Source organism: Scyliorhinus torazame, chromosome 16 (assembly GCF_047496885.1).
Source record: "Scyliorhinus torazame isolate Kashiwa2021f chromosome 16, sScyTor2.1, whole genome shotgun sequence".
Lineage (NCBI taxonomy): Eukaryota > Metazoa > Chordata > Chondrichthyes > Carcharhiniformes > Scyliorhinidae > Scyliorhinus > Scyliorhinus torazame.
The window spans coordinates 172753673-172775068 of NC_092722.1; the positions used below are offsets into that span (position 1 = coordinate 172753673).

General features: G+C 48.9%; 1 protein-coding gene across 1 annotated transcript in view; it reads right to left on the minus strand.

Moving 5' to 3' along the window:
* pdzd8 (PDZ domain containing 8) overlaps positions 1-21396 on the minus strand; it is a 260442-nt gene that overhangs the window by 153198 nt on the left and 85848 nt on the right. Inside the window, 1 exon segment of the mRNA XM_072479485.1 lies at positions 18070-18191. Coding sequence (XP_072335586.1) covers positions 18070-18191 — 122 coding nt within the window.

The following is a 21396-nucleotide window of genomic DNA, read 5'->3' on the forward strand; positions in this document are numbered from 1 at the left end:
GACCCCTGACCGCCAGCTGAGTGCTCGTTCACCCACTCACCCCACCCCTCCCAGAATCCCCTGCATCCTCACCCTCCAATGCCCTTCTGTGCAGTGCCACTGCATCTAGGTGTGCCCCAGGATACAAATCAGAGGCAGTCTGCTGCTTACCGCATCCCATGACCTTCGATGCCCCTGGTGGGCATCCTCTGGATGCGAAAAGCCCCGGCGCACTTGCCGGCGTCATATGCCCGCCGTGCTGCACTGTACCGGGTGCTGGGTGCAAAAGCACCACTATCAGTGGGGTGGGACTCGGGGGTGCTGGTGGCCAGCACACCACTCCAAAGGAAGGCTCCGCATCGACACCCAGCGCCCCCTCGTCCCGGTTGGTGCCCATAGGGCCCTGGAGTACACTTTTTGACAGGGGCAGCTGGATTGAGCCCCAGCTGCCCCTGCGCCATCTGGCTCTGCCAGCCCTGGCAGTTCCCCACCGTCTGCATCACGGTGTTGACGCCTTCGCCAATGTCCTCAGTGACTGGGACAAGCTCTGGAGTACCCTGGCAATGTCCTCCTGGGACCGGGACATGCTCAACAGTGGCTCATCAAGGTCCACCTGGTACTGGGTGATGTTCCCCAGCAACTGGGACATGCTGCGGAGCATTCGTACATGGCCGTCACCGATTGTGCGACGCCTTGGACACCTCCGCTAATGCTGCTGACAGTGTACCAGGCTCTGCACTGCAGCCACCACCCTTGCAATGTTGGCCTCCGTGCCACGCATGGCCAGCGACATCTCCTGTGCCCATAGCCTCTGTGAGTCCTCCATTCAACGATGGAACTGCAGGAGAGATGCTGACGTCCCCTTTGAATCTGACGGCTGCACTCTATCATCTGCATCAGCTCTGGGTAAACCTGTTCCAGACACTCAGTATCTGACTGGGACCCAGCTGGGTCCTGATATCCTGAAGACCTCCAACTGCTGTCTCATCTGGACATTCCTTTGTCTGGACATTTCACCAAAGTGTGGGGCTGGTCTCCATGGCGGCATGGCTGCGAGTGGAGTGGGGTTGGCTGTGCAGGGGCGGTTTCTGCTGTCACTTGTTAGCAAGGGGCTGGCGAGCATGATCCCAAGCGAATCAGCAGGCAAACCATGATTTGCCGCATGGATCCCCGTGGCCTCGTTAAGTCGGACAATTAACGGTTCATAGCGGTGACAGGCTCGCCGGGCCGTGCGGGGGAGCATGCAGCATTTCCTGCTTGCTACCACACTCAAACTTTTCCATTAAATCGCGCCAAGTATATTTCGTTCTCAGTGAAACGGTTTTGATTTTTTACAAAAAAGTAGTCATTTTGTGGTCAGTAGTTTTGTACATTCCAGATTTACTTTAGTAACTGCTACTGTCATCCGAGCGGTTGAGGGAGGGGCAGGGCTGGCAATTGAACATTTCAGGATACAGGATCTTCAGGCAGGACAGGGAAGGGTGCAAAAAAGGTGGTGGTGTTGCATTCTAATTAAGGACTTGTGGGAGGAAACTGGAGCACCCGGAAGAAACCCACCTTACTGCAGCAAGGAGGGACTATCTTGGAAGAGTCTTCTAATGAGGCTTTGTGGGGGGAAACTTAGGAATAAAAAATGGGCATTATAGACCACCAAATAGTCAGCAGGCAGTAGGAGAGCAGATGTGCAAACAATTCACTGAGTTGTGTGGTAAGAAGAGGTGGAAGGGTCAGATATGCCCTTTGAAAATGGGAGATGATGGCGATACTTGAAAGGGAGAGGAATGGTATCAAAGCAATGACTGCAGATTCAGTGTTCACAATGATCAGGAAGATCATTGAGTGGTGTTGTACATTTAAGGGAGGAAGGGATTTTTCCCCATAATAGTTGAACGAAGAGAGGGAACGGGGTTGGGAGAAAAATTTCCAAGTGATCCAGTCAAAGACTGATGGGCATCCATGCCAGAGGATACTAACGGAAAGCTCTGGATAAGGCCATGGGATTTTTTCAAAATTAACTCAAGCCTGGAAGAGCAGAAGAGTAGTAGGCCGAGAGGAAATGGCTGATTGAAGGGAGGCGCAAAATATTGCGGGAGAGGTGAAATTAAGCATGTTTGAACTGAAGAGGATGAGAGCCTCAAAACTACGGAAAAGAAAAATGGTAGTTGGAGTCTTGAATCAAGAATACCAGCTTATATGCAAATCTGGAAGAGGCGCATAGTTTATAGAGACAGGTGGAGAAGTTGGGACCCGAATTCTGCAACGTTCCCCACTTTATATCCCTTCCCACTGGTGGTGTCAGAACTTCCACCTCTCTATTTTACACCCCAACTTCAAATGCCTTCTCAAAATATATCTCTCGGACCAGATTTCTGGCCACTTTGCCTCTGCAAAAGGTTCAGTATCTACTCCTTTGTTTCCTTCGAAAATATCTTGGGATGTATTTGTACATTAAAGACAATATTCATCTTAACTTTGCTTTACATTAAAGACATTGGGGTATGGCAGCATAGTGACTATGTTACTGAACTCATAACCCAGAGATGTGATTTCAAATAACATCAGGGCATCTAGGGAATTTAAATATAGTTCACAGAATCATACAGTACAGAAGAGGCCCTCCCGTCCATCAAACCTCCATCGACAAGAAAACTACTCTAAGTCTACACTAAGCCCACTTCCCAGCACTTGTCCCATAGCCTTGAATGTTATATTTCAAGTACTCATCCCAAAAATCTTTTTATTGGTATTTTCAAAAATTACATACATTGCCGTTAGTTTTAATTTACTGTACAATACAGAAAAGTTTGTCCTTTTCTTCCCTTGAATTTTTCTATGTACAGTCCGACGCCATCTGACTCGGCATGCAGTCATGTCCCTCCCTCCCCCCCCCCCCCTTGTGCCCTCCCTGGTCGGTCCAGGGGTAGGGAGCTCCCCCTTTCTATTCTTCCCCCGTTGGCTTCAGCCGTGTCTCTCCTGTGGCTGGGGGGGGTGGGGGGAGGTCCCCTCCCTTGTGCCTCTCCAGCCCTTCCTCCTCTTCTCTCCCCATCCCACCCCCACCCCAGGTTGCGCGTTTCTGCGATTCCTTCTTGTATTTCTTTCTTTTTCCTCTCTTTTTTTAAAAAAAACTTTCCAGTTTCATTGTTGCTGGCCTCAAACAGGTTCGATCTTTTGGAATTTCCCAACCTGGAGAAGATTAAATATGCCATCCGAGGGGCAGTTTGTTGGCCTGTTCCAGATCCAAGTACTTTTTAAAGATTGTGAGGTTTCCTGTCAAAACCACGCTCCCAGGCAGTGCAGTCCAGATTCCTACCATCCTCTGGATGAAATTAGTTTTCCTCAAATCCCCTCTAAACCTGCATTTCACCTTAAAACATGCCCCTTGTGATTGATCCTTCAACTAAGGGGAACAACTGCTTTCTATCAGGAATGATTGCGACGGTTGAGGCTTTTTCTTTCGAAAGAGAAGAATTTGAGATTACAAGATGGAGGTCTTTAAAATTATGAATGGGTTGGACAGGGTAGATGTGGAGAGAATGTTTCCACTTGTGGCAGAATTCAAAATTAGGGATCTTAAACAAAAAACTGTTTACCTGTAAATCCAATGGGGGAAAAGGAAAATGTATTTACCGAGAAAATGGTTTGAATGCGGAATGCTATTGCGAGGTGGTTGAGGTCAATAGCTTAGATATTTTCAAAGGGAAAGAAAAGGCTTTATTGCTCAATCACTATTTGTGTTTTCTGGTGTCCTCTTGTGGCCATTTGGAGTACATCAGAAGAAAACGTTACAATGTGTAAATTCCCTCTAGTGGATGAATTGCACACAAGAACTATAAACTTACATGATGAAGCAGAATATAAATGTATCTCAGGACAAATCAAAAAGTTTCACATATAATGGACCACCTGATATGTTGCATAGGTGAGTGGATCAACCACTTGATGCACAGGTAACTCCCATAATTGAGATAATTGGCTTTTGATTTTTGAGTGGCCTTTGTTGAAAAGTAAATGAATACTAGAACCCCTGAACAATTCTCTGCGGTGTCTTACATAGTGCCATGGGATCTTTAACATATCTTTAACATTCAATGGGTCAGGCAAACAAGGTTTTAGTTTAACACTGCATCAAGGGGACAGTATTCTACACAGTTCCCTCCGTACGGAACTGGAAATATGAGCATACATTTTGTACTCATCCTGGAGTGGGGCTGGAGCCAATGGCTTTCTCTCCCAGGGACAAGAATGCTGCCTTACACATTAATATTCTATACATAAGCATCATAGTTTATTCTACATGTTCAACACACAAAAAAGAAAATGCATAGTAACTTGCAACTTTAAAGTCGATTTGATTTAATTAAAATGGATCACTGCGGTGCTCTGGTCATGTGTACACGGTACGGTAGCACACTGGTTAGCACTGTTGCTTCACAACGCCAGGGTCCCAGGTTCGATTCCTGGCTTGGGTCACTGTCTGTGTGAGTCTACACATTCTCCCCGTGCTTGCGTGGATTTCCTCCTTGCACTCAGGTTTCCTCTCACAAGTCCTGAAAGATATGCTGTTAGGTGAATTGGATTGGATTGGATTTGTTTATTGTCACGTGTACCGAGGTACAGTGAAAAGTATTTTTCCAATTGAACATGTAGAATAATTGGACATTCTGAATTCTCCCTCTGTGTACCCGAACAGGCGGTGAAGTGTGGCGACTCGGGGATTTTCACAGTAACTTCATTGTAATGTTAATGTGAGCCTGCTTGTGACACTAATAAAGGTTATATTATTATTACCTGAATTTAAGGTTGAACCACAGAATAACTAGTGCAGGGAGCCATTCGGCCCATCGTGTCTGCACCCACCCTCTGAAAGAGCATCCTACCTGTGGTGAATGTATAATTACTGATAATTCACCAGTGCATTGTGTTATGTTATTAACACTGTGGGCTCTACCTATGGGCCATTGTGTGGCTTCACCCACAGGGGATATGTTGGGGCATGTACGGGCTCCGTCGATGGCTCCACCCCCTTTACAGGAAATATAAGAGCTGCTGACCTGCGGAGCCGCCTTCAGTGTTGTACCGGTCACAGACAGGCTCAGTTCTAAGCTGATTCAAACCACGGTTTACTTCTCCACGCGTCTTCGGGTGAATTGATGATCGCATCAATTTAATCAGCTTAAAATACTACGATGGAATCAGCCCTCAAACCTGACAGACTGGAACTCGATCCACAGGCCGCGAAGGCGAAATAAATTTTTTCACATTGGCTTTGATGCTTAAAGACCCATCTCACCGCGTCGTCTACACCATCCGTCACTGACGAACAGAAGCTGAGCCTCCTCCACGCACGGGTGAGCCATTGCATTTCTGTCCAGCTCGACGAAGCCGCTTCCTACACGGAGGCCCTCGCACTACTCGAACGCCTCTATGTGCAGCCTGTGAATGAGGTATACGCGCGACAAGTCTTCACCACTCGCCACCGATGTCGCTAGATGATTACCTACGCGACCTCAAAGCCCTCGCGCGCAACTGTAACTACCAGGCCGTTATGGCCACTCAGCACATGGAGCACACCATCTGAGGCGTTTCCGTGGCGGGGGTCCGATCGAACTATGTGAGACAGCGCCTGCTCGAAAAGGGGGCCCAGGACCTGGACGACACAGTAAAACTGGCTACCTCTCTGGAGGCTGCTTTTCAGAGCCTTACTGCGTTCCCGGCCGATCACGCGACCCCTCGTGGGCCCCCGACCCTAGACTACCCCAGGCCTGTGCCACGCGGCCGCCCACCCTTCATGGGGGGCTACCCTGCTACTTTTGCGGCCAGTCTCAACACGCCCGACTGCACTGCCCAGCCCGCAACGCGAACTGCAGCAGTTGCGGGCGAAAGGACACTTCACCAAGGTCTGCCTGGCCAGGTCTAAGAACTCGAACTCACAGACCCGATTCACAGACACAAAGGCCCGCAAGGTGGCAGCGTGTCTGCTGACTTCGCCTCTGCATAACATGTGCGACTCATGGGGACCTCCATCTTGGCCATCCTCCCCCACGCAGCCGGCCACGTGCAGTCCATGGGGGCCGCCATCTTGGCCATCCTCCCGCACGCGGCCGGCGACGTGCGATCCATGGGGGCCGCCATCTGCTATGCCGCTCGACGCGTACGACCTACACGGACAGCCATCACGGGGCCGCCCCTGCACCTCCGATCACGCCGCCGGCTACCCACACCTCAGCGCGGTCACCCTGGACCAGTCGTGACCTAAGCACCTCCGGAGCTCCATGATGGCCGTCCGGGTTAACAGGTACAAGACACCTTGCCTTCTCGACTCCGGGAGCACAGAGAGCTTCATTCACCCGGACATGGTAAGACGCTGCTCGCTCCCAATATTCCCGACGCAATAAACCATATCCCTCGCCGCTGGGTCGCACTCTGTGCAAATCCAAGGGTGCGCTACTGCAACCCTAGCGATACAGGGCGCTGAGTACGCTAATTTTCAACTACATGTGCTCCCAGACCTCTGCGTTCCTCTCCTTTTGGGACTCGACTTCCAGTGCAACCTAACTCTTAAGTTCGGGAAGGCCCCTGTCCCCACTCACCATATACAGCCTCACGACCCTAAAAATTGACCCCCCCCCCCTTCGCAAACCTCACCGCCGATTGCAAGCCAGTAGACACCAGAAGCAGGCGGTATAGCACGCAGGACAAGGCGTTCATTAGGTCTGAGGTCCAGCGTCTCTTGCGGGAAGGGGTCATAGAGGCCAGCAATAGCCCCTGGAGAGCTCAGGTGGTGGTCGTCAAGACCGGGGAAAAGTTCCGGATGGTGGTTGATTACAGCCAGACCATTAACCGGTTTACGCAACTCGATGCGTACCCCCTTCCCCGGATTGCAGACATGGTAAATCAGATCACGCACTATCGCGTGTTCTCCACGGTGGATCTGAAGTCTGCAAACCACCAGCTCACAATCCGCCCGGAGGACCGCCACTACACGGGGCTTGAGGCAGACGGCAGCCTTTTCCATTTCCTCCGGGTCCCTTTTGGCGGCACGAACGGGGTTTCGGTGTTCCAACGAGCAATGGACCGAATGGTGGACCAGTACGGGCTGCGGGCCACGTTTCCGTACTTGGACAATGTCACCATCTGCGACCATGATCAGGAGGACCACAACGCCAACCTCCAACGGTTTCTCCAAACCGCCCAAAAACTCAACCTCACCTTCAACAAGGAGAAATGTGTTTTCCGCACAACCAGACTAGCCATCCTAGGCTACGTCGTGGACAACGGGGTCCTAGGGCCCGGCCCTGACCATATGCACCCCCTCCTACAACTCCCTCTCCCTCACTGTCCCAAGGCCCTGAAGAGGTGCCTTGGATTTTTCTCCTATTACACCCAGTGGGTCCCCCAGTATGCGGACAAAGCCCGCCCACTATTTAAGGCCACCCTCTTTCCACTGGCAGCCGAGGCTCGCCAGGCCTTCAACTGCATCAAGGCGGACATCGCCAAAGCTGCGATGCGTGCGGTGGTCAAGTCTGTCCCCTTCCAGGTGGAGAGCGACGCCTCAGAGGTCGCTCTCGCCGCCACCCTCGACCAAGCAGGCAGACCGGTAGCATTTTTTTCACGCATCCTCACCACCTCCGAAATTCGACACGGCCCGGTCGAAAAAGTAGCCCAAGCCATCGTGGAAGCCGTGCAGCACTGGAGGCACTACCTCGCTGGTAGGAGGTTTACCCTAGTCACCGACCAACGATCGGTTGCCTTCATGTTTGACAATAAGCAGCGGGGCAAGATCAAGAATGATACGATCTGGAGGTGGAGAATCGAACTGTACACCTGCAACTACGACATAGTATATCGTCCTGGGAAGCTCAACGAGCCCCCAGATGCCCTGTCCCGCGGCACATGCGCCAGCGCGCAAGATGACCAACTACAGGCTATCCACAATGACCTCTGCCACCCGGCTCACCCATTACATCAAGGCCCGCAACCTGCCCTACTCCACCGAGGAGGTCAGAGCTATAAACAGACTGCTAAATCTGTGCGTAGTGTAAACCGCACTTCTATCAACCGGATAAGGCCCACCTGGTAAAGGCATCCCGGCTCTTTGAACGCTTCAGTATCGATTTCAAAGGGACCCTCCCCTCCAATAACCGCAACACGTACTTCCTTAACATCATAGATGAGTTCTCCCGCTTCCCGTTTGCCATCCCCTGCCCTGATATGACCACCCCCACTGTCATTAAAGCCCTGCATAGTGTTTTCACCCTGTTTGGTTTCCCCAGTTACGTCCACAGCGACAGGGGCTCATCGTTCATGAGCGACGAACTGCATCAGTACCTGCTCAGTAAGGGCATCGCCTCGAGCAGGACTACCAGTTATAACCCCAGGGGAAACGGTCAGGTGGAGAGGGAGAATGAGACGGTCTGGAAGACCGTCCTACTGACCATGCGGTCCAGGAATCTCCCAGTTTCTCACTGGCAGGAGGTCCTCCCCGATGCGCTCCACTCTATTAGGTCCCTCCTTTGCACGGCCACAAACCAGACTCCTCATGACCGTTTGTTTGTTTTCCCTAGGGGAGCTACCTCAGGGGTCTTGCTTCCGCCCTGGCTGATGACACCGGGTCCAGTCCTCCTCCGAAAACACGTTCGGAGCCATAAGACCGACCTCCTGGTAGAGAGGGTCCAGCTCCTGCACGTCAACCCACACTATGCGTACGTCGAACACCCCGATGGCCGGCAAGATACCATCTCCCTCCGGGACCTGGCGCCCACAGGCTCCAACACCACTCCAACTACTGCATCCCCCACACTATGTCCCGTCCAACCTCCCAGGTTCAGCCCCCCCCACCCCTATATGGTTCCCGCGCTCCCTCCCACCGCACCGGCCCACAGGAATGAAGCTCCGGAAGAGCCGCTCCCGGAGTCCACGTCTGTGCCTGCTCCGTACCCACTTCCACAGCCACCCGAAGCGGCTGCAACACCAGTGCTTCGGCGGTCGCAACGTATGATCCGGGCACCGGACCGACTGAATCTATGAGCCCGTCACCCCCACCGGACTTCATTTTTAAACAGGGAGTGAATGTGGTGAATGTATAATTACTGATAATTCACCAGTGCACTGTGTTATGTTATTAACCCTGTGGGCTCTACCTATGAGCCATTGTGTGGCTTCACCCACAGGGGATATGTTGGGGCATGTACGGGCTCCGCCCTTGGCTCTACCCCCTTTACAGGGAGTATAAGAGCTGCTGTCCTGCGGAGCCGCCTTCAGTGTTGTACCGGTCAAAGGCAGGCTCAGTTCTAAGCTGATTAAAACCACGGTTTACTTCTCCACATGTCTTCGAGTGAATTGATGGTCACATCACTACCTTGGCCCACTCCCCCAACCTATCCCCGTAACCCCAGCGAACCTGAACATCTTTGGATGCCAAGGGGCAATTTAGCATGGCCAAAGCACCTAGCCTGCACATCTTGGGCCGTGGGAGGAAACCAACACAGAAATGCGGAGAATGTGCAAACTGCACAGTCACCCAAGGCTGAAATTTAACCCGGGTCCCTGGTGCTGTGAGGCAGCAGTGCTAACTGTTAATGGAGCAAATGAGATATTATTTACTGATTGTTCCATTCATTTTGAACAGAGTCCATCATTTGCGTCATTCCAGGTGGCTTTGTCACCCTCCTAGTCAGTTGCAGAGACAGATGCAATAGTGAGTCTTTCACATCTGTCACTGTTCAGAGAACAGAGACTGGGACATCATAATTGCAGCTCACGTAACCAGGCATATTCAAACCACAGTTCTAGTTAGGGGACAGAAGCACTGATGTAAATAATATTATTCAAATGTTATTCTTGGCAGGCGGTTGGTGATAGAATCAGACAGCTAGTGACTCCATCACAAATAATGACACTTGGAATACATTAATAAACCACTCGTGTTTTTGCAGTTTCCCGGTCTCTCAAAATCCAGAGATAATAAAATCTATCCATCTCATTCAACATGAAATGAAATTGGGGAATTGGGAGTCATATTAGGGTTGCAGTGCCCAGCTATTTCAAAGGTAAATCCTCCTGATTCAACCCCAAGAGTACATGATATTCTCAAACAGAGCTATTTTCATTCTTGCCTCACCCACTTCGACTGGAGTGGAGGTCTCCCCTGCTGCCATCTCTGCCAGAAGCACCATCTGGCAGCAGTTGGGAGAGAAACTAGAAGCTGATTCATGTTTAGTATCGGGGAAGTACATGGGAAGTCCCAAAAGGGAATATGCCGGGTCTAAAATACACACAAAAATCAGCATTCTCATTTCAACGATAAATTGTGGAGCATTAACAAACCCAAATTAAAACATGAATTAAAACAGTTCAGGATTTCAAATCAGAAACTACAAATATTGTGAAACAGATGGAAGATATTTTTGATTGGGTGAAATCAGTGTGGATTTTTCTTTAAAAAGGGAGATGGCATAACTTTAAGACAAAAGAACTCACTTCCTCCGGAGGACAAATATTTAATTAGTACAGTGAGTCTACTGATGTTAGGATAAAGGCACATGCACAAGTAAAATCACTTTAAAAGCAAAGTATTGAGTGATAAATATCCTTTGAATAATGAGATTTTAAAGTCTAAATAGTGCTGTGGGCCAGGGTTTAGAGAACCCCAAAGTGTATCATGGAGTTCACCGACCCACAACATTTACTAGATTGTGATATGGGGAGCACACGGCCCTCTCTACAGGTGTGGTACAGCAGAAATGGAAAAGTATTTTTTAAAGCAAACAATGTTTATTTCATGAACTCAAGTTAACCTTTTTAAAACATAGTGAACATGTTAGCAACCATTAATTCAAATACAACCACCAAAGAATACAACACTAAGTAATCCTTAAGCTGTCCTTTTAATATCCATAAGACTTTAAAAAACCTTTAACAGAAGCACATCAGGTTAAAGTCACTACTGAGAGGAGTTATTAGTTTTAAATCACAAAAGGATCGATTTATAGTCTTTAGATTACACACACAGGGAGGGAGACTAATGCCCCTTCTGGCTGTGACTGCAGCTATCCAGCTCTGAAAACGAAACTAAAACACACCCTGCAGCAAATAGCCTAAAACGAAAGTAAAAAGCTGACAGACAGCCAAGCTCCACCCACTCTGACATCACTGCAGTAATATTTACCCATTTCTTAAAGGTACTCTCACTACAGATATTTATATACACACCCATTTATAAACACCCATTTCTTAAAGGTACATTTCTTAAACACCCATTTCTTAAAGGTACTCTCACATGACAATAGGAAGTGACTGTAGTAATTTACTTGCTGACATGGTGGACGTGGGAACATGGAATGATTCCCGCTTCGGCGGCTGGTAGGAAAACATGTCAAATCTTCTGGCCCCCGGCCTCATTAATTAGGCACCTGGGTATTTTGACGGGGAAGGCCTGGGTGGCACATAGTACCCCCGTCGCGTCCAGGTACCAGATTGAAAAGTCACTCAACATCTCTGCCCACTATTGAAGAAAGGTGGTGAGCCGCCTGAACAGGCAGGTCGATCCCGGGAGCACTCTCCAAGACTGGAAGACAGACCTGAAAATGAAGATGGCTTGCCAGGAACATTCCAAGTCTGAGAGGTGTATTACCTCCAGCACAGCTAATCTGAAAGGTCTGACCCAGTGATGTGGCTTTCCAGGGTCTGTGGTTGTGGGCTGCCTCCAACCCGCACTCCGGAGACAGCCCCAGGCATTGTTCAGTGAGTCCCAACATCTGCACTCCACGTTGTTCCAAGTGTGTTTTCAGCATCGCAGAGAATCTGGTGTGTGGGTTGGGAGAATTCCGCCCCCAAGTCTTGCATTTGTGGTTTAGTTGAGAGTAAAGTTCTGATTTATTGGGTCTATTCCATTTAACATGTTGCATATCCTCATGAGGCCCTCTTTATTAACCATCTTGTCTAAATTATATAGACTTGTATCTTTTCTGTTTTACAAGTAACATTAAACGACTTGCTCTTTGTTCCCTTCCCAAAGGGTCGTTGACCTACCTGATTAATCTAACACTGAACTCCCAGACAAAGGCAAGATTCTTCCCATACAGCAAAGGACAAAAGTAAATAGCCCAGGCTAATCTCTTATAATCAGCCCGGGCTCCATGTTTTACCAGTCTATTCCTAAAATTAATTGTTTTCTCACATCCCTTAGGCAATGATACATATGAAGTGAGGAACAATAATACCTTTTACAATTAAGTGCGAGCAGAAATTTTAAAAACTGAAACAACAGAATCTCTTTTCACCACATTATAGTTTTCCACTGTATAACATCTGTTTCATTATCAGAATCCAAGGTAAAGTGCACCAATGGAGCCAACTTTATGTCATCATTTGCAAATTATTCAAATTTGAGTTTGGTGTTCTATGTCTGCGCAGTGTATAAATTCAGCCTGAATCACCTGGATTCACAAGTAATTATGTCATCAGCTTTGACTGTTCCTTGATTGGTGACTGAGTGTGGCTTTTCCTCATGTTAACTTTGATTTTGTGAATTAACCTGGACAGTGTGCTGGAGGGTTTGGGTTTGCTCATCAACTATAAAATCTGCTGACTTCCAGCTCATCTTTATGCATAAATTCAAAAAAAACTACAAGATCTTTAACCAAAATGAGGGCTGTAAAATAAGAGAATAACTGAGAGTTTCTCTTGGATAATTAGGGATGGGCTTGCCAGTAATGCCCACATCCCAAGAACAAATATTTATTTTAAAACTTTTTAATGTTTTGCATTGGGTGTTATGCTACATAACTCAGTCCTCGGAAAATTCTGTAATTCATTATACAATTAAATTATTGATTTGCTCTCTTTATTCAATTAAAACCAGCAGCATCAAATCAAGTAGAGTGGCTGGATTTTCTCGCTGTTCATGCTGGCACGATCTCACGGTCCCATTGATGGCACAACCCCACCCTGGGTTTCAGAGTGATATGGAGTGGGTTCAATGGGAAACACTGTTGACATCGACAGGACCAGAAGATCCTGCTGCCACAGTCGCACTCCGCCGCTACAAACTCCCGCCAACTGTCTACCTGCCAGAGATGGAGTGTCATAGTACGAACTTCACCCTGTATAGTCTTGCACATATCAGCAGGAAAGACAACATCCAGATTTTGGTATCTAGTATTATACGGAAAACTTTAGGTTTTTTAATCTTAACTCAGGTGGTTTTGCAGTTAAGTAAAGATAAAATAACAGGGGAGGTGGTGAGGCACATAAGTAGGAAAGAAGTAGAGAAAGGGAATGGGGAAGAGAAACAGCGCGAGGGAGGGTCGCGAAAGGGGGGGTCCACGAGGGGAGGGGGCCGCGAGGGGAGGGGGTGAGGTACGGGGAGCGAGGGAGGGGGCGCAAAGGAGTAGGCGTGAAGGAGGGGGTGAAGGGAGTGCTAGCGAGGGGCGTGAGTGAGGAGGCCGGTCGTCGCAGGGCCGGAGGGCGCGAGTGGAAGGGGAGCTAGAGGGATAGAGAAGGGGAGGGGAGGGTGCAAGAGAGAGAGGGAGGGTGGGGGGGGGGGGGGGGGGGGGGGAGGACGAGAGAGAGGGAGAAAAAGAGCAAGGGGGGGGGAAGGACGAGGAGAGAGAGGGAGAGAAAGAGCGAGGGGGGGGAAAGGACGAGGAGAGAGGGAGAGAAAGAGCGAGGTGGGTGGAAGACGCGAGGGAGAGAGGGGAGGGTGTGAGAGAGGGGGAGGGTGCAAGAGAGAGCGGGCAGATGGGGCGGCGGGCAGGTGGGGGCTGAGGGGGAAAGTAGGAAGGGGGGGGGGGAGAAGAGGTGCTTAGGATTATGGAAGGGAAAGGGAGAAGAGCAATGGAAGAGGAAGGAGGAAGGGGATGGGAGTCAGAGGAGAAGGAAAGGGAACGTGATGCCCTGGGATGGAAAAAAGAGGGGAGGTGAGGTAGGAACAGGAGGCCAGACAAACGCAGCAATTCATGAAGAATTGATTCCTATTTATGGTTTACACCTATCAGAAAGCAGAAAGATTCAGGTGAATGCTGATGGTGCCATAGTACAAATATTACCCTCTACAGTCTTGTTCTATAAACAAGAATGACAACTTATGTTTGTGAGCCAAGGTTACACGATAAAACATCAATAGCAAGAGATTTGATCAAAATACTAAGAATTATTGCTGTAAACCATGTCCTGATACTAAACATTCCTTTATTAACCCGTTTAGAATTACATTCCTGGTATAATTTTATAGCTAGTTCATAAATATAGTCTGTTGTCGACTGAAAAGTGACAAATGTGGTGCCTGAACAAACATCTAAGTTACAGGTTTATTAGTGTCAATAAATAATGCAAAATATTCCAGATGTTCCTCACCAGCTTGCTGGGACCCAGGTCTTTGGCAAAGGAACTGAAGAGGGAGCTAATAAGCAATAAAATCTGTAGAAAGGGAACTGGGTGATGTAGTGAGTTAGGCACTGGCCTTTCACCTCAGGCATCCAATTTCAAATACAGCTCGGAGTAGTTGCTCGTTGTAAGTTTTGTATGTAATATCCAGTTGGCCAGCCTACAACACAAAACTGTGCCCAGTGTGGTACTAATGTGATGCAGCTTGCTGAAGAGAGGCCATATAGTGGCTGATTCTCACGAGCAGGCTGTAGTGATCTATTCAGACAATACCCCAGGGTTGTGCTCTCAGCCGAGATCACCAAAATAGTTGAAAATAACAGTGTTGGAAACAACACTTAAGTGCCAAAAGCTGTTCAAGATCCAAGTTATGAAACCAGATAAATTAGAGACTTACAGTCTGTAAGTGAGACAGATAAGATGATCACGTAGAAATGTGCATAACCTTTCAATAGTATGAAAAAAAAAAATCAGGAGAATTATATTGCAAGTGACTTTTGGTGGCAGCCATGGAGTGAGTGACCGCACATAAGGTGGCTCTGCTCCGGACGACATTGACACAGATTCTTGGGCACTTTATGCCCCTTTTATGGGGTTCTGGCAGGTGGTAAAAAGACTAAGATATTTTCCTTCGGTAATGTCCAAGAGTTACCAAACAAAGGGTGCGACAAATAAAGACAACATTCGGACCAGGACTCGTGTGGCGCAGCAGGGGAAAAGATGGCGGAGGGACCTATGGCATCATTGCCCGCACAATGATGGAATTCCTGGGGGCTGAGTTTAAGCAGCAAAGGAAGGCCACCTCAGAGGATCTGGCCACAGTGGCAGAGCCAATTCGGGCTGCCCCTGGAGAGTGGAGCAGAAACTGGGGGTGCGTCGATCTAGAAGGTGGAGAAGGCTGACCATGAGGATCGTACTGCCGCGTTGGAGGCTGAAATGCTGATGATATCCGAGGGTCAGAAAAAGTTGAGGGAGGTCGATAACCTAGAGAACTATTTGAGGAGGCAGAATTGGAGGATCGTGGGAACTGACGGGATCAAGGGAACGCAGGCCTCAATGTATGTGACCAAGATATTTAGGTAGTTGGTGGGAAGGGGTCTTTGACCATTCTCCTGAAGTGGAGTGGGGACACAGGTTTCTGGGGAGGAAACCGAAAGCAGGAGAGCGATCATCACAAGGCTGCATCAGTACTTGGATAAGGAGAGGATTCTGAAGTAGCCGAAGAAGTGCTCGTGCACCTGGGAAGGTCAAATGGGCCGTATCTATCAGAATGTGGGCATGAGGCGGCTCTTGGATGGCCTGGATTTTCCAGTGGTGGATGAAGGTGAAGGTGCAGGGGTTAGGGGAAATGATAGGGTGCATGGGGTCGATGCAGTCTGGGAAGGTCCTGGATCAAGGCGGGTTCGTAGCTGAATTCTACAAAAAATGTTAGAGAATTGGGGGCCCTTTTCGTGGAGATGTTTAAACAGGCGGGTGGCAAGGGGAGCTCCGGACCACATTGACACAGGCATCAATTCCACTTTGTTTGAAGAAGGATAAGATCTCAGAGGAGTGTAGATCATACCATCCAACCATCCAATGTCATTGTCGAATGTGGATGCAAAACTATTGGCTAAGCTGATGACGTGCTTGAAAGTTTGTGTGCCGGGGGTGATAGACGAGGATCAGTCGCGGTTTGTGAAGGTTGTCGGCTAATATTAGGAGGCTATTAAATGTGATTATGATGCACTCGGGGGGGGGGGGGGGGGGGGGGGGGGGGGGGGGGGGGGGGGCGGTGGGTCCAGAGCATCATAATCACGTCACTTCATCTGTGGGAATCGCTGGGCCAGCCTTGGATTGATTTTGCTGGGCCTTTCGAGGGATTGATGCTCCTGGTTAATTCCAAGTGGCTGTAGTGCCTCAAGATGTCCCCCACCACATCAAGATTGATGATCGAGAAGCTACAGCTCTTTTTTAGCACTCATGGCATTCTGGAGGTGCTGGTCAATAACGAATAACGGCAGCCCCTTTACCAGCAAAGAGTTTGGGGCCTTTCATGCCAATGGGTGCAACAGATCTGCAAGGCCCCATACCACCTGTCCCCAAATGGGCTGTCTGAAAGGGTGGTGCAAACTTCTAAAAGGGGCCTGTAGAAACAGACCTTGGGGGGGTCCTTGGACACACGGCAGGCTAGATTTCTATTTTGCTATCGCACCACACCAAATGCTGCGACCGCGTGGCATCGGCAGAGCTTGTAATGGACCGACAGCTTATGACCCGCCTCAGCGTGACGTTCTTCAATATTGGTGGGAAAGTATGGCTGAATCAGAAACAGCAGGGTCGTAGCCGAGATGGGCGAGCAGAGACCAGGCAGTTCAGACCAGGTGACCGGGGGGGGGGGGATGCTGATGTTATAATCTTCACAAGACCTACAGGGAGGGACCGATATGCCTTCCTGTAAGCCTCGTGGAGTACAAGGGGTGGAGACCCACCAGCAGGATAATTGATTATGGACATCAAAGCCGGCCGAGAAGTCCCAGCCAGGACCTGGCTTGTGACCTGTAAATAGTTTGCTTCAACAATAAATTGTTTTCGTTATGTACTTGTACTGGACTCCTGTGTAACCACTAAATTACTAATATCATGAAACCATGAAATCATTTGAGAACCAACTGGGCAATGCAATGCGAGGACTTCAAGTTCATCCTCGATGGATGAAGATGTGCTGATGACCTACCTTATCCGAAGTTATCTTCTGATCTTCCGTGGGAAATGGATTAGGGTTAGGGGAAATGAAGCAAACAATGTGGGCAAACAGCAATGTGATGAATGACCAGATAATCTATATTTTCAGTAATGTTTAAATGTTGACAGAACTCCAGGAGAATCCCCTGCTCATCTTCAATTAATGCTATGTATTTTTAACGTCTAATCAAGAAAAGAGGGGCACGTCCAAAAGTGCAGCACTCCCTCAGTACTGCAATGAAGCGTCATCCTATATTAGGAGCGGGGAGGCTAGTAAAAAAAAAACTCAGATGAATGCTCTGGGAAGTCAGGTTCAAATCCCACCACTGCAGGTGGTGAAATTTGAATTCAATACAAATCTGGAATTAAACGTCTATTAAACTAAAAGACCGTGAAACCATCGTCGATTGCTCTACCAACCTATTTGGTTCACTAATGTCCATAAGGGAAGGAAATCTGCCATCCTTACCTGGTCTGGCCTACATGTGACTAGGTGCACAGCAACGTGGTTGGCTCATATCTGCCCCCTCAAGGGCAATTAGGGATTGGCAGCAAATGTTGGCCCAGCCTTTGACACCAACGTCCCATGAACGAAATAAAAGATGATTTCTGGAATGGGACCCAAGTCTTCTTAAATCAGTCAAGTGGCTATCACTGAACTCAGGTTCTTAGTTCAATTCATCAACACTAAGTTCCCACACCTTGAGCTGAACAAAATTTGAAAGGAAAATGAAAACAAAAAGCTGAAGACCAGTAAATGGAATTTCAAGAATGACAAAGAAAACTAGAGAAATAAAAACAAGCTGTTGAAAAATGTTGAAAATAGCAAGGAGAGTTTAGAAAGGAAAGAAAATGTAAATGAAAAACAATTAACAACAAAAACATGTAATGAACTTGATAATATTTCCCAATTAAAAGGCAAAGTGTTGATTTACGTAACAGAATACATTTTCCCTCTTATCAAAGGAAAGTCTTACATACCTGCTACATTCAACCACTGTGACTTTTAGGCGCCCTTCAATGATGCTCGAGTCTTGCATGTAAAGGTCACAGTTTGCTGTGTTTGCTGTTGGAATAACTTGGTACGGAAAGAATGGTTGTACCTGCAAAGCAAAAGGGGGAAAAAAAATAAGTGTTTTTCTTTAAAAACATTTATATTTTGTTTAATATTAAATATAAAGCAGTCACCACAGTTAAGCCTTCATTAACACTCAGTTAATGAAACTGCATTCTGACTGCACACAGATGAGCAATGTCATGAGTTTTTTAAAATGTTTTTATTCTCCTTTTTCACATTTTCCTTCAAAATTTACACCCCCACCCACAGACAGTAAATGGTAACAAATACAAAATCAATCCCCTTAACAATAACAACGATCCCATCCTCCCACCACCCAAACAACGGCCCACCTGTTAATATATGCATCCAATAAAACAAACCCTCCCATGGTGGAAACAAAAAAAAAAAGAGAAAAAGAAAAAGGAGTCTGGGACCGCCCATGGTCACCACTAACCTATAGAGTCGACTCCTCCCCCCTCCCCCTCCCTACACTCAACGCCATCCAACCTGTGAAAGGAGTACCGTACCGTACATGATACCCAAGAGTTGTAAACACCCACCCCCCTCTCCAACTCCTCCCGTCCCCTGTACAACTCCTCCCGTCCCCTGTACAACTCCTCCGTCCCTGTAAAACTCCCCCCGCCCCCTGTAAAACTCCACCCCCCCCCACCCCCCCCCCCCCCCCCCACCCCCCAACCTCTGTTCATGCCCCGCAACTTTCCACCCCAGCTAGACCACTCGGACCCTGTTCTGCCAGGCTCCGATGGCCGCAGCCCCTCCCCCACACTCACTCCCCATAACTGGCCGGCTTAAACTGGCCAGCGTGGAGGCCCCCACCCAGGTCCCTTTCCCGGCCCTAGGAAAGCCCAGAAATCGCCTTTTAGCACACAAACCCAGCATATCCACCTACACCCCAAAGAGCCCTCATTTCGAGTGAAAGTCCCATCATTTCCCTTGTCCACAATATATACAACATTGGCTCCTTTAGCCACATACACCCGCACGCAGTGAACAAAAAGAAAATACAGTCCTGAGGTTACATCGGCACATGGCCATTTCTCAATTCTGCCACAGTCCTTCTGCCTTCGCAAACTCCTCCGCTGCTTCCGCCGTTCGAAAATAAAAGTCCCTGAGCTTGTAAGTCACCCTCAGCTTCGTTGGATATACAATGCACACTGCACCTTGCTAATGGAGTGCCCTCTTCACTCGGTTGAAGGCAGCCCGCCTCCTCGCCAGCTCCACCGTAAAGTCCCTGGTATACACGGATACCAGTTCCAGCCCACTGCACACCCGCTTCTGCTTGGCCCAGCACAGGACCTTCTCCTTCGCACTGTACCTCCAAAAGCACAGAGTCACTGCCTTGGCGGCTCACTCGCCTTGGTACAGGCTCCACGACCGGTGAGCCCGATCCAGCTCATATCGGGAGGGATCCTCCCCCTCCCCCAATAGTCTTTGCGGCAAAATACTCAGTCGGCTTCGGTCCTTCAACTCCTTCGGGCAGCCCCACAATCCTCAAATTCTGTCGCCTGGATCGGTTTTCTAGGTCTTCCATTTTTCCTCGCAGATCCTTGTTAATCTCCATCACCTTCCGCATCTCCTTCCCCATCGAGGTAAGTTGATCACCGTGCTGCAATAATGTCTCCTCCCCTTGCTCCCGCACCTCCGCTACCGCACTCGCCACCGCCGTCGTCACCGGGGAAATCGCCTCCTCCACCAACACACTCAAAACCTCCCTCATCTCCTTCCTCATTGTCTCCATGTATTTTGTAAACTGCCTTTCGAATTCCGCAGCCTTAGTTATTTTTTCAGCCGTAAGCAATGCGGCCTCCCCTGGTGCTCCAGCCTCCATTTTCCTTGGTGACCGCGTGGTGACCTTTCCACTCCCCGACGGACCTTCAGCTGTTTTTTTACGGCCGTTTTTTGCCGCCTCAGTGGACCCTGGGACCGGGCTTAAAGCCCCGAAAATGCCGTTCCCGAACGGGAGCCCTCCATTGAGCGGCTGCCTCCCGTCCGCCGTCACCGGAAGCCAGCAATGTCATGAGTTATCACACTCATTTTGAACAAGGATACCCACCACACGATACAGGATGGGGACTATGCCCCAAGATTGATGTAATTGCAGTTTTCCACACTTTGCTGCGCCTAACTATACATTTTTGAATAACAATTGAAATACCGAATAATAGAATCTGGCCCATGCTGCTCATGAATTGAGAATCTTTCTCCTGACATAACAGGCTTGGGTCACTGTCTGTGCAGAGTCTGCACGTTCTCCCCGTGTCTGCGTTGGTTCCTTCAGATTTCCTCCAACAGTCCAAAGATGTGCAGGTTAGGTGGATTGGTCATGCTAAATTGCCCTTGGCGTCCAAAAAGGTTGGGTGGGGTTACTGGGTTGTGGGGATAGGGTGGAAGTGTGGGATTGGGTAGGGTGCTCTTTCCAAGGAATGGTGTAGACTCGATGGGCCGAATGGCCTCCTTCTGCACTGTAAATTCTATGATTCTATGAACAGTAACTACATAACTACCATCATAACCGCATCGTTGCTTGGTAGTATTTTCACAAATGGTCAGTACAGAGTTTATCCAGTGAGTCATTAAATCTTACAGGTCAGGAAAGTTTCAGATTCAGTCTCCAGCAGATCATAATCAAACACCTGTAGGCATGCTGCATTGGACCTCATGGCCCTGGATTAGTCAGAGGAGGGGGAGGAACTGAGGGGTCAGTAACCCATGTTGGAAGGACACATCTGTGCTTGTTGGCATTTACGAGCAGGGTTGTGACCGCGTGGTTTGACAGGGTTTGGCTGGGCGTTTCGCCTCAGCGAGTTCCCCACCACTCTCTAACCACACTTAGTCCGTCCCGTGCGCGCGTGCGCACACACACACACACACACACACACACACACACACACACACACACACACACACACACACACACACACCTCAAGTGAGGACACCCTGCTATGGGGTCGCTGATGGCCCCTGCTTTTCAGGCCTTCCCATGCCCCCTTTTGACCGCTCCCCCCCCCCCCCCCCCCCCCTCCCCCAGGACCTCCCCCTCTCCTCTCCCACCTTTTGGAGACCTCTTCATACCCGTCCCTCACCCTCCTCCACCAGTCATACCTTCCTCATCCCTCATTTCATGGGCATGCTCCCATGGAAACTCCCAGTCTTCTCAAATAGTATTTGAAACATATTCTTTGTAGCATAATTCAGTACTGATACTATTAAGCATACAAATATTCACA